The sequence below is a fragment of the Lampetra planeri genome, chromosome 79, assembly GCF_965212315.1.
Source record: "Lampetra planeri chromosome 79, kcLamPlan1.2.h2, whole genome shotgun sequence".
In the NCBI taxonomy this organism is placed as follows: domain Eukaryota; kingdom Metazoa; phylum Chordata; class Hyperoartia; order Petromyzontiformes; family Petromyzontidae; genus Lampetra; species Lampetra planeri.
In genome coordinates, this window is record NC_136184.1 from 1,344,086 (window position 1) to 1,357,318 (window position 13,233).

Genomic DNA, 13,233 nt, shown 5'->3' on the forward strand with positions numbered 1-13,233 from the left:
TACATGAAGCGCGATGACGTCACACGCTGACCACCCGACGTAGAGCGCGATGACGTCACACTCAGACCACCTGACGTAGAGCGCGATGACGTCACACGCAGACCACCCGACGTGAATAAATGAAATGAAAATAAAATTAAAACCCGACGTAGAGCGCGATGACGTCACACGCAGACCACCCGACGTAGAGCGCGCTGACGTCATACTCAGACCGCACAACACAGAGCGCGATGACGTCACACGGTGATTCAGCGAACGCATGATGTCACCGCGCTTCGTTTGCTTTTGCGTGTTCAATGAAGAGGGGCGGTGCCGTGCGCTGCTTGCGTCATCACGCGCCGTGCGCTCCTGCGTCATCACGCACCGTGCGCGCTGACGTCATCACGCACCGTGCGCGCTGATGTCATCACGCACCGTGCGCGCTGACGTCATCACGCACAGCTCGCCCTTGTCCGTCCTCGCCGCCTCGCAATGGAGACCGTCAAGGCCGCAAGTCCCGAACCGGTAACAGAGACACGGGGCGAGAGAGACACGGGGAGAGAGAGAGAGAGACACGGGGAGAGAGAGAGAGACACGGGGAGAGAGAGAGAGACACGGGGAGAGAGAGAGAGACACGGGGAGAGAGAGAGAGACACGGGGAGAGAGAGAGAGACACGGGGAGACTTGACTTTTAGGGCAACTTTATTCCCTCCTGCGCAATTGCGCCGGAGTCATTTTGGTATTTTGTTAGCCCTAGCGGCTGGAGACAGCGAACAACGGCACAGTGCGCCACATTTTGACGCGCAGCGTCAGTATCGCGTCGCCGTTTTCCGCCGTCTTCCGAGGCCAACCCGTCAGAGAGTAAAAGTCAGTTTTCCGTCTGCCACGGTGCAAAGGGCCTGACCGGCCCCCCACCTCTCGCAGAAAACGGCGTGGTCGTCGCCCACGTGCGCATGGTACGCGTGTTCCAGTCGGAGCCACGCTTTGACAAGTCCGCGCGTCGTCGCCACCGCCGAGCAGCCGGCATCCGACGCGCCAGCCTGTTTTTTCTTTCGGGTTTTGTAAATAGCCATTTTGGCTTGTGCACACACGAGACACGGGGAGAGAGAGAGAGACACGGGGAGAGAGAGACACGGGGAGAGAGAGACACGGGGACAGAGACACGTGAAGGTGATATAGGAACACGTGAAGGTGATATAGGAACACGTGAAGGTGATATAGGAACACGTGAAGGTGATATAGGAACACGTGAAAGTGATATAGGAACACGTGAAGGTGATATAGGAACACGTGAAGGTGATATAGGAACGCGTGAAGGTGATATAGGAACACGTGAAGGTGATATAGGAACACGTGAAGGTGATATAGGAACGCGTGAAGGTGATATAGGAACGCGTGAAGGTGATATAGGAACACGTGAAGGTGATATAGGAACACGTGAAGGTGATATAGGAACACGTGAAGGTGATATAGGAACACGTGAAGGTGATATAGGAACACGTGAAGGTGATATAGGAACACGTGAAGGTGATATAGGAACACGTGAAGGTGATATAGGAACACGTGAAGGTGATATAGGAACACGTGAAGGTGATATAGGAACACGTGAAGGTGATATAGGAACGCGTGAAGGTGATATAGGAACGCGTGAAGGTGATATAGGAACGCGTGAAGGTGATATAGGAACGCGTGAAGGTGATATAGGAACACGTGGGTGTACGGTTGGGTGTTGAGAGTGTTGCTCTACGAACCTGGCAACCCGGGTTCGATTCCCGCTCACGGCCAACACCAGTGACAATTATCTGAACCGGTCCTTGGCCTCCCCTAGGTCAACTCGGCCTCAAATGAATACCCAAAGGCGACCGGGCGTGGTGTTGGCCACCCACCCCCTCAGTGCCGGTCTTCATAGTTGCTTGCTAAAAGCACTTGCCCCAACAGTCTGTTAAGGTTATACGGGAGATTTTTGTCTTTGAGTGGGTGAATGATTGGTGAGTGAGCACGTGGTGAGTGGCTGGGCGATGAGAGGATGGGTGAGTGGTTGGTGGGTGAGCGCGGGGGGGGGTGATCGAGTGAGTGGGTGAGTGAGCAGGTGGTGAGTGGCTGGGTGATGAGAGGATGGGTGAGTGGTTGGTGGGTGAGCGGGTGGGTGAGCAGTTGAGTGGGCGGATGAGGAGGTGGGTGACAAGGTGAGTGAGTGGTGAGCGAGTGGATGGTGAGTATGTGGATGGATCGTGAGTGGATGAGTGGTTGGGTAGATGAGTGAGCGAGTGGTTAATGGGTGGGTGGGTTGATGGGTGGGTGGATGAGTGAGTGGGTGGGTGGATGAGTGGGTGGGCGGGTGAGTGGTGAGCTCGTGGTGACCCTGTCATTTGATTTTCTGTTTCAGGAGCCAGTTGAGAAGGAGGAGGAAGAGGAGGATGTGGTGGTGAGAATCCTTTCCAACGTGGCTTCGCTTGTACCCTCTTTGTGTCTGTGAGTCTCTTTGTGTCTGTGGGTGTTTGTGAGTCTGTGGGTCTCTGTGTGTCTGTCTTTGCGAGTCTCTTGTGAGTTTCCCCTTGCCCCCTCTCTGTCTCCGTGTGTCTGTGAGTTTCTGTGAGTCTCTGTTTCCTCTGGCCCCCTCTCTGTGTCTCTATGAGTCTCTGTTTGTCTTGCACAGTTTCTGTGTAATTGTCTCTGTGTCCCTGTGTGTGTCTGTGAGTCTGTTTTTGTGAGTCTGTGCGTCTCCGGCAAAACAACCCCCTACCTCCTCGTTGGTACTGGATGTTAATGCTGTAGTGAGCAGTGCCATGGGGGGAGGGCCAATTTCAATCGGCCATTCCCCTCATGGTGTTTGTAGCTACTACAGTGGCCAAATTGGGGGCTCTAGATGGGTGCGAGGGGCTGGTAACCCCTCTACCTTGCTTATGCCCCCCCGAAGATGAACATCAGTGGAGGGATGCAGGCAAGGCCAATGAGTCTCATAACTTATATGACCTTGTCACAGGTAATAGCTAAAGTGGCACCCCTCAGGATAGAGTTATCCTGGTGGGTGACTTTAATGTCTGATTTGGCCATGATGCTGGCATCTGGTCTGGAGTGATTGGAAGGCATGGGCCAGATCAGCTCAATAACAACGGTAGGAGGCTGCTAGACTTTTGTGCAGCCCATGGGCTTGGAATTACCAACACGCTGTTCCGACATCTGCGCATCCACACAACATCATGGATGCATGCCGGGTTCAAGCAAGAACATCTGCTGGGCTAAATGCTGAGGGAGGGTGGCATATGTGTGCAGACTGCCATACATGACATCATAATAACAATCTGGACCACTGGACTGGTTCCACAGGATTGGAAGGATGCCCTAGTGGTCCCACTTTTTAAGAAGGGGACCGCACAGACTGTAACAACTACAGGGGCATCTCCTTCAGTGTGCCAGGAAAGGTCCTGGCAAGGATAATTTAACATCGCCTTGCCAGGCACTCTTGAGAAGAGGCATGTGGCGCCCCAATGTGGTTTCAGTAAAGGGCGGTCATGCACAGATGCCATTTTATCTGTCCGTCTGCTACAGCAGAGGTGTTGGGAATTCCAACCGGACCTACATTTTGCATTATTGACCTGGTCAAGGCCTATGATACCATCAGTAGGCATGGGATCTAGGTTCTTCGTGCTTTCAGAGTCGCTGACATTCTCTGCTCCCAATTATTAAGAACCTTCATGATGGTGAGCAGGCCCCTGTAAAACTACGTGGTTGGGAGTAGAGGCCGACCGAAATTCGGTTTTGGTGCCGAAAGTTGGCCTCTTTCGGCATACTTTCGGTGTCGGCCGAAAGTCAATTTTCTACTTTCGGTTTACTTTTGGTTTCGGCCGAAAGTCAATTTTGAACTTTCGGTCTGGTTTCAGTTTCGGCCGAAACTGATATTGACTTTTGGTCGTCATTCGTCAACCGAAGATCTATTTTTAGAATATAATGCTAGTGCTACGTCTATCACTCTACTTATCGGCCGGTCAGTCGGCGCTAGGCAATCCTATGCGATAGGCTGCAAACACACACACGTCAGCAGCAGCAGCTTGGGAGCGAGGTTCCAGCCACAACCATGGTCTGCTAATGTTTTTACGACCGGTCAACAGACGGCTGCATGTCTGGCTGAATGCGGAAAAACTGTTGTTTCTTAACTACAACATTCGTTTGTTTGGATATAATTACCAAGTAAGTAACACCTAAAGATTTAATATTGATTTGAAGCTTTCGTGACTGCAGGAATCCATACTCTTTGGTTCTTTCGGTAAAGTCACGTAGGTAGAAATAAAACAAAATACATCACGATGTTTCGATAGCAACACAAGCCATCGTCTTCAGGTGAAAATCGCGATAGCCGCGATGTCTGCTGCGAGCAGCACGATGTCTGCTGCCTTGTGAAGAGAAGCTGTTACCAGCAAGTTTATATAAGTTTTGGAGAACAAAGGTAGCCGAAGTAGTGTTAATGGGGTATTGTAGTGTCAAGGTAATAAATAGCGTCAGTCTGTGTAATAACCACCGGCATGACTGCATCGACTTACTCATCTCTCATTGCCTTTAACATGATGTTCTCATTGACTTCACTCATTGACTTTGACATGCTTTTCTCATCAACTTTAACATGCTATTCTTGGTTACACATAAACTGACATTAACTTGCTAATTTTTTCATTAACTTTTACATGCTTCTTTCATCAAAATACATATGCTAATCCTACATGCTAATCTGAGCTCTTATGCGCTACGGAAGCTCATTAACTTTGCACTATAATCCAGCATGCTAATCTAAGTTCATTTCCTTTAACATGCCACGCTATTTATTACCTTTACACTATAATATCCCATTAACACTACTTCGGCTACCTTTGTTCTCAAAAACTTATATACACTCTTGCTGGTGACAGCTTCTCTTCACAAGGCATCAGGACATTGTGCTGCTTGCAGCAGACATTGCGGCTATCGCGATTTTCACCTGAAAATGATGGCTTGTGTTGCTATCGAAACGTCGTGATTTGTTTTATTTCTACCTACGTGACTTTACCGAAAGAACCAAAGAGTATCTAAAGATTTGATATTTAGCGACTCTTACTGCAGGCTCTGAATGATTAGTTCTAGATTTATTTTTAATTAAAGTAGCATTGCATCATGACATATTTCATAAATCCTGTGTTTGGTAACTTCGGTTATATACCTTTCTGTCTCGGTCGAAAGTGTAGTTAAACTTTCAGCTTCGGTTTCGGCCGAAAGTGTAGTTAAACTTTCGGTTTCGGCTGAAAGTGTAGTTGAACTTTTGGTTTCGGCCGAAAGTCAATTTGTAACTTTTGGTCTGGTTTGGGTTTCGGCCGAAACCAGAAATTCAGTTTCGATCGGTCCCTAGTTGGGAGTTGGAGCCATTCCCTGTTCACCTTGGGGTGCGACAGGGATGTCCTCTGGCTCCCACATTATTTAACATTTATTTTGACCACGGAGTTGGTGAAGCCTTCGATGGCTGTACCGGAGGAATTTCCATCTGGTACAGATACAATGCGAGGCTAATCGATGCCCGGTTGCGGTCAAGGGATGGCTCTCTATTGGTCAACCATGTTATGTATGCTGATGATCTGGTGATTGCTGCTCACTCAGAGGAGGAGTTGGAGGCACTGCTGCTGAACCTGGAGCGTGCCACTAAGCAGTGGGACCTTGCCATCAGCCCCACCAAAACGAAGCACCTGCCTGGGTATTTTGTACCATCAGACACTCCACCTCCACAACTCCCAATTGGTGATGGGGCAGTTGTGGAGAGATAGTGGAGAGTTTTCCATACCTGGGCAGTATGCTCATGACCGGCTCCGGTTTGACAGCAGAGGTCTCACTCTGAATCAGTCAAGCGGATTTATCTTTTCATCGATTGCATAACACTCTTTGGTTCTTTCGGTAAAGTCACGTAGAAAGAAAAATAAATTACATAATAGCATATGACGTTTCAATTGCAACACAAGCAATCATCATCAGGTACGAATGAAAGAGAAAACAAACCTAGTAAACTAAAATATAATGCAATACAACACAGAGAATCGGCTAACATAAAAGTCAACACCCTACCTGGTTGATTACGTTCTTCCAAATATTTCTACATTTGAGAGAGAGATAAAACACAGACACGGAGACACATAGACAGACACATAAGTAGAGAGAGATAACACAGAGACACACAGAGAGAGACACACACATAGGCACACAAAAGAAACAATGCCTCTGTCGAGGTCTGTGGCTCCACACAACACTTCGGGTCTTCCCGGCCATGGTCATGCCCTCCATTCTCTATGCTTCCAAAACGTGGAACATCTTCACCGGTTAGAAACATTTAGGCTGGCCTGCCTACGATCCATCCTGGGTTTAACCAGGCAAGGCTGCGTTGGCTGGTTCATGTATCCTGCGTGCCCAGCCACCACATGCTTAAACAGCTTTTTTGTTCAGCCGGGGAGAGGGGTCTAAACGGGCGCGGCACGGGCTAGAGAAGAGATGTAGTGATGTGGTACAGGAGGATGTGGAGCTGAGTGGACTTGTCGATGACTGGTACCAACAGTGTCAAGATCGGCCTCTGTGGGGGAGGCTCGTGAAGGACGCTGCTACTTGGGCAGTTAGAGGCAGTCGCCCTCCAGCAACAACGGAGGGCAGAGGAGAGATGCTCAAAACAATGAGCGGAAAGCCGGGTGGCTAAAACACAGCAAGTTGGCACATTAGGGGGCACAGGTGGTGCATCGACCAGTCATGTCAGTCAGTAGACTCATGGCACCTGGGTCTGCCCCGTGACCTCCTGCCGGCGGGCATTCGACACTACATGTGGCCTTAACGTGCACATAGTCTGGCACAAGCACCATGGTGACGTCACTGCCACTTAGGGTCAAATTGCAGTTGTTGTTGTGTCTCTGTGTGTCTCCCTTTGTCCCCTCTGAGTCTCTGTGTCTCTGTGAGTCTTTGTGTGTCTCCCCTTGTCCCCTCTGTAAGTATTTTTGGATCTCTGTCTGTGTGTGTGTCTGTGTGTCTTGTGTATCTGAGTCGGTGAGTCTCTGTGAGTGTTTCTCTGTGTGTCTCCTCTTGTCCCATCTGTGAGTCTCTTGAGTCTCTTTGTGTATCTGTGATTCTGTGTCTCCTCTTGTCCCCTCTGTCTGAGTTTTTGTTAGACTGTGTCTCTGTCTCTGTGAGTCTCTTAGTCTTTGTCTTCCCGTGTCCCCCTCTCTGTGTGTGTCTGTCTCTGTGAGTCTTAAGTTTTTTGGTGGGCAGGCCCGGACAAGGCTACGTGGCAGGGAGTCAGAGCCATTCCCTGTTCACCTTGGGGTGTGACACGGATGTCCTCTGGTGCCTACATTATTTAATACCATCTTTGACCACGTAGTTAGAGAAACTTCCCATGCGTGTACCGGAGGAATTTCTATCTTGTACTGATTGATGCCCGGGTGCGGTTGAGGGATGGCTCCCTATTGGTCAACCGTGTTATGTACGCTGATGATCTGTTGATTGCTGCTCACTCAAGAGGACTTTAAGGTTCTGCTTCTGAACCTGGAACGTGTCACTAAGAGATGCGGCCTTAAACCTACAAACCATTTTTTATTTATCAGGTAAGGCCCGCTGAGCTATTAGCTCTTTTTCAGAAGCAACCTGGCCCCAAATGATAGCTCAAAAAAGTGGCTCATGTGGAAATTTATAGCAGTCGAATACTCAAACGCATGTTTCTAAATGTGGAGGAAAAAAATTTACCTGGAGAAAAATTCACATGACCACGGGGAGAATATGTAAACTCCAAATATACAGGTGTCAGTGTCTGGATCGAACCCACGACCTGCTGTACACCAGGCGAGGTAGTCAACATCTCGCCACTGTGGCGCCCTACCAAAACTAAGCACCTGCCTGGGTATTTTGTGTCATCAACCACTCCACCTCTTCAACTCCCCATTGGTGATGGAGAGAAAGTGGAGAGTTTCCCATACCGGGGTAGTGTGCTTATGACCAGCTCCGGTTTGACAGCATAGGTCTCACTCTGAATCAGTCGAGTGGCATTACCTTTCATTGGCTGCATAATGCTGTGTGGAAGCTACCTGGTCTATCATTCCACACAGACCTTCGGGTCTTCTCAGCCACAGTCATGCCCTCAATTCTCTATGCTTGCGAAACGTAGAGCCCTCCCCGTTGAGGCAGCACTGTTCGCGAAGCTGTGAGTGTCTATATTCGTCTCTGTGTGACTTTGTGTTTCCATGTAAGCTTCCGTGTGAGTCTGTCAGACCGCGAGTCTCCATGCGAGTCCATGAGTCTCTGTGTGAGTCCCTGAGAGTCTCCGTGTGAGTTTCTGTGTGTGTCTCTGCGTGAGTCTCCATGTGAGTCTGACTCCACGTCTCTCCCAGGACCCCAGGGATGCGGTGATAGAGCGCTGCACACGAGGCTGTGAGTCTCTCAAGGCGGAGCTCTCCAGCTGCGAGGCTCGCGTCTCGTCCCGGACTCGCACCCAGGAGACCTGTGCCCAGGAGCTGCTGGACCTGATCCACTGCCAGGACCACTGTGTACGTCTCCACGGCTACCGCCGTAGCAACTGCGGCAACCAACATCACTGCGGCATCACTGTAGAGACTCCCATGATCGTAGCAACTACCATCGTCATAGCAGCAACTACCATCACCACAGCAATCACTGTAGTAACCACAATCACTGTAGGAAAAACAACCAATACCCGCCATTCGCCATTAAGTGACAGTGACATCACGACGGCGCCTGTGTCAGGCCAGGTGCACTTTGAGGCCATGTGAAGTGTCGAAGCCTCGCTTACAGGAGGTCTCGGGACAGACCGAGCTGCCATAGATTGGTTGACTGAGATGACCGGTAGATGCACAAGCTATACTTGCTTCCTTTTAGCTACCTGGCGCTCTGCTCATTGTTGTGAGCGTCACTCCTCTGCCCTCCATTGTTGCTGGAGGGCGACTTCCTCCAACTGCCCAGTAGCATCCTTCACGAGCCTCCTCCATAGAGGCCGATCTTGACACCACTGGTACCAGTCGTCGGCAAGTCCACTCAGCTCCACATCTTCCCCTACCACATCAGTCCATCCCTTCTCCAGCCCATGTTGTTCACGTTTAGCCCCTTCTATGCAGCCAAACAGAAGCTGCTTGGGCATGCCATGGCTGGACATGCAGGCTACATGACCCAGCCAAGGCAGCCTTGCCTGCTGGAGGAGCTCACTGACCAGAATGTGTCCAGATCTTTCAAGCATTTGTGAGCTCCTCACACAATTCAGCCTGTTTAAACCCAGGATGGATAGTAGGCATGCCAGCCTGAATGTTTCTAACCTGGCGCAGATGTTCCATTAGAGGGGTCCACGTTTCATAAGCATAGAGAAGGGAAGGCATGACTGTGCCAAGAAGACCTGAAGCTTCGTGCGGACCAACAAACCAGGTAGCTTTCACACAGCTTTGCGCAGCCGATGAAAAGATAATGCCACCCAACTGATTCGGAGTGAGACTTCCTCTGTTAAACCGGAGCTGGTCATATGCACACTGCCCAGGTATGGGAAACTCTCCACTCTCGCCACAACTGCTCCATCACCAATGAGGAGCTGAGGGGGTTGAGTGTTTGGTGCCACAAAATACCCAGGCAGGTGCTTAGTTTTGGTGGGGCTGATGGTAAAATCCAACCTATTAGTGGCACACTCCAGGTTCAGCAGCAGCACCTCCAACTCCTCTAAGTGAGCAACAATCAGTAGATCATCAGCATGCCTAACATGGTTGACCAATAAGGTGCCATCCCTCAACAGCATGCATGCATCGATCAGCCTCCCGTTGTATCTGTTCCAGATGGAAATTCATCCGGTACAGCCATGGAAATCTTCTCGAACTATGAGGTCATAGATGTTGTTAAATAATGTGCGAGCACCCCAAGGTGAACAGGGAATGGCTCTGACTCCTGGCCACGTAGCTTTACCCGGGCCTGTTCACCATCATGAAGGCCCTAAATGATTGTGAAGAAAAATGTATGCACTCCAAAAGCACCAAGAACTATCCACAGCCCTGGCCTGTTGATGGTATCATAGGCCTTCACCAGGTCAATAAAGCAGAGATGTAGGTCCTGTTGGAATTTCCTACATCTCTGCTGTAGCAGCCACCACCACCATCATCACCGCAATCACAACACAGCAACCAACATCACCATAGCTGCAACCACACCATAGAAATCACATTCACTGTAGCAGCAACCACCATCGCCGTAGCAACCACCATTACAGGAACCACAGGAATGAGTAGTGATGATGACGTTGACGATGATGATGTTACTGTTGTTGCAGGTCGCAAAACATCTTTTTTCTAAACTCAAATGAAGAAACACCATCTCAACCTCACCCCACCGACCCCCCCCCCCCATCCTAACCCCCAGTTGCCTGTCGATGCTGTGCGTGCTATAAGCGCCAATAATAAATACTGAGTTGTCTCCAAAGTCCCTGTCTCCACAATCTCTCTCCCTGCTACACTAAGGTGTTTGATTTTTTGCCCCCCTGATTCTGCTCAATATTTCCTCTTCATACTTCGTCTCCTTGTTCTCGAGTGCCTCCATGTTCTGGGAATACGTTTTAGTTGTAGTCATAGGTTGCATAGTTCCAACCACTGAGGCATGGACAGTCCTTAACACGGTCCTGATAACTGCAAAAAAGGGAGTGGCTCTTTTTTTGAACAAAACAATGAATGGGGCGTGGGAAGTTGCGAATATTGGGTGGTGGTTTACTCCCCCACCGAAAATGAACATCTGTGAATGGAAACAGGCAAGAACAATGAGTCCGATGCCTTCTATGGCTTGTGATGGGTGCTGGCTAAAGTGGCTCGGTTTAGAGTCCTATTAGGTGACATTAATGCCTGAGTGGGTTATGATACAGGCTCTTGGGTGCAGATCAGCTAAATTACAATATTTAGAGGCTACTATACTTCTATGCAGCCCATGGGCTATTAATCCCCAACATGCTGTTCTATAATCTGGGTCCAAGCAAAAAGATCTGCTGAAATACATAGTGACAAGAGCGAATGTGGGCCCATGGCCTTGACACGAGGACCTACCGTGCAGCTGATCTTCCCACTGACCATCGGCTTGGTCACAGAAATATGTGCTTGTGAGTCTTCCACTCCAGTGGTGGGTGTCCATCTAGAACAGGGGTGGGGAATGTCCAGCCCGCGGGCCGTACAAGGCCCGCAAAATCATTTGGTCTGGCCCTGCCAAGGCAACCGCAGGCGGGACTCGAAATTCAATAAATCTAGGAGCAAATCTGGAAAAGCAGTTGCTTGTAGCAACATCATCAATACCAGCTAACATCACATGCCTCACCAAAGAGAAGCAGTTCCACCAGCCATCACATTAGGGGTGAGTTAATTAAATGTTTGATCAAATATAACAGGCAAATTTTAAGTTGATAATTTTGTACGGCCCGCGAATTATGTTATAAATATCTAAGTGGCCCTTGGCAGATAAAAGGTTCCCACTCCTGATCTAGGACCTCATTCAAACCCACAGTGGCCTGGTTTCAGCCAGCTGATGAAAGTTGCAAGCAAGAATTCCATCATCGCTTTCAGCTGGGGTTGGCATCACCCCCCTTTCCTCCTGATGCCCATCCATCTTGGGTTTAACCAGGCTGGATTGTGAGAAGCTCACAAATCCTTGAAGGATTTTGGACATTCCCATCAAGTGAGCTCCTCTGACGGGCAATGCTTGCGTTGGCTGGGTCATATATCCAACATACCCAGCCACCACATGTCCAAGCAACTTCTGTTGGGCCAGAGGGGTCGAAATGGACACCACACGGGCTGGAAAAGGGATGGACTGATGCAGTCAAGGGAAATGTGGAGCTGATGGACTTGCTGAAGACGGCGCTCAGGGGAGAGTTGAATTATGGCGACATGGGTATTACAGAATAAGAAATTGTGAGGTTGAGCCATTGTCTCAAAGAGCACTTGCCTCTAGAGCCTGTATTGTTATTAGGAGATATTTGTCTTTGCTTGCTGTGTAGGGGACAGGGAAAGAGTGCTCTTAGCATATAGAGAATTACAAATATAATGATAATAACAATGTTATCTCTCTATGAAAACATCACTGCGTCTCAAGACTCCTTTTTAAGAGATGCATGCCCTGGAACGGCTGACCAGTTCCATGAAACAGGTGTTTGGCTTTGTGTGGGAATGAACCGGAGTACCGGGAGAAACGCCCACCTTGCACATGAGAGAATAACACTCGCAGTTCTGCAACCAGATGGAATTCACAGACCCACTTGCTGTACTGCTAGATAAAGGCATTCCTATGTATTATCTGCAGTAATGCTTTTTTGCTATACTTCACCATTACGCCCAGTATGCGTTGGTGAAGCGAAGGGGGCAGGACTGATTCTTTCATCTCTCGACTCTGATTTCAGGCCATGGGTGTGTCGTGCGGTGCTCTAAGCACTGCAACTGCTCCACCCGATATGCTTGTGCACCGTTGCACGTAAGATATTCAATCGAAATAGAGTTTCCAGATTAAATTTTTTATGGAATAAAAAATATAGGGTGTTTTAAAAGAATGGACCCGATTTAAAATTGCTATATCTCTGCAACCACGAACTGTCCATGAATGAAACTCTTACCACTTGAAAGGGCGGGGCATAGAGTTTCAAATGACGGAGCACCGCCACATTGGCACCTGCTGGTTCGACGTTTTCTAAATGACACACTGCCTCGACGTTGGATAGGTCGCATGGAACCCCAAGACTTGGCGCTACACTCTTGGCACCCAAGATCCTCAGACATCACACCCTGCGACTTTTTCTTGTGGGGATACATCAAAGACCGTGTTTTTGTGTCACCATTAGCTACTAATCTGGATGACCTCAAAAACAGAATCACGGCAGCGGTGACTTCAGTGGAAGAAGACACTTTGAGAGGCATTTGGGACGAATTCAACTATCGTCTCGATGTTGTCCATACAGCAGGTGGAGGGCACATAGAGCATTTATAAAATGGTTAGTAAAACTTGATAACTCAGATGCGGTACCGAAGACACAAATGAAAATTTAAAACTCGACATATAATGACAACATGTCTGATCAACAAATATGAAGGAAACATGACAGCAACTGTGGGGGCCGGCGTCCACCCCACCGCCCTTGCCGGGCAGGTGGGGCCGCAACGTCCGCCCCCTCTACTCCCTCCTCCACCATGTCGATCGGCTCCCGCCGGGCCCCCGCCGACCGGATGATCGGCCCCCCGTGCTAGCGCCCTCTCT

The 13,233-nt window shown here is 49.3% G+C and overlaps 1 protein-coding gene across 1 annotated transcript; it reads left to right on the plus strand.

The window, feature by feature from the left end:
• The first annotated feature begins 259 nt into the window (after positions 1-259).
• LOC144738244 (cytochrome b-c1 complex subunit 6, mitochondrial-like) lies at positions 260-10,431 on the plus strand. Its single transcript, XM_078621234.1, has 4 exons — positions 260-504; positions 2,366-2,404; positions 8,355-8,510; positions 10,283-10,431. Exons 1-4 carry the CDS (start codon positions 472-474, stop codon positions 10,313-10,315), a joined length of 261 nt encoding a protein of 86 aa, XP_078477360.1. The 5' UTR covers positions 260-471; the 3' UTR covers positions 10,316-10,431.
• Positions 10,432-13,233: the final 2,802 nt, after the last annotated feature.

Coding starts and splice junctions, on each gene's coding strand:
- LOC144738244 (XM_078621234.1), top strand. CDS start 472: ATGGAGACCGTCAAGGCCGCAAGTCCCGAACCG. Junction 2,405..8,354: donor AGGAAGAGGAGGATGTGGTG/GTGAGAATCCTT, acceptor CGTCTCTCCCAG/GACCCCAGGGATGCGGTGAT. Junction 8,511..10,282: donor TCCACTGCCAGGACCACTGT/GTACGTCTCCAC, acceptor CTGTTGTTGCAG/GTCGCAAAACATCTTTTTTC.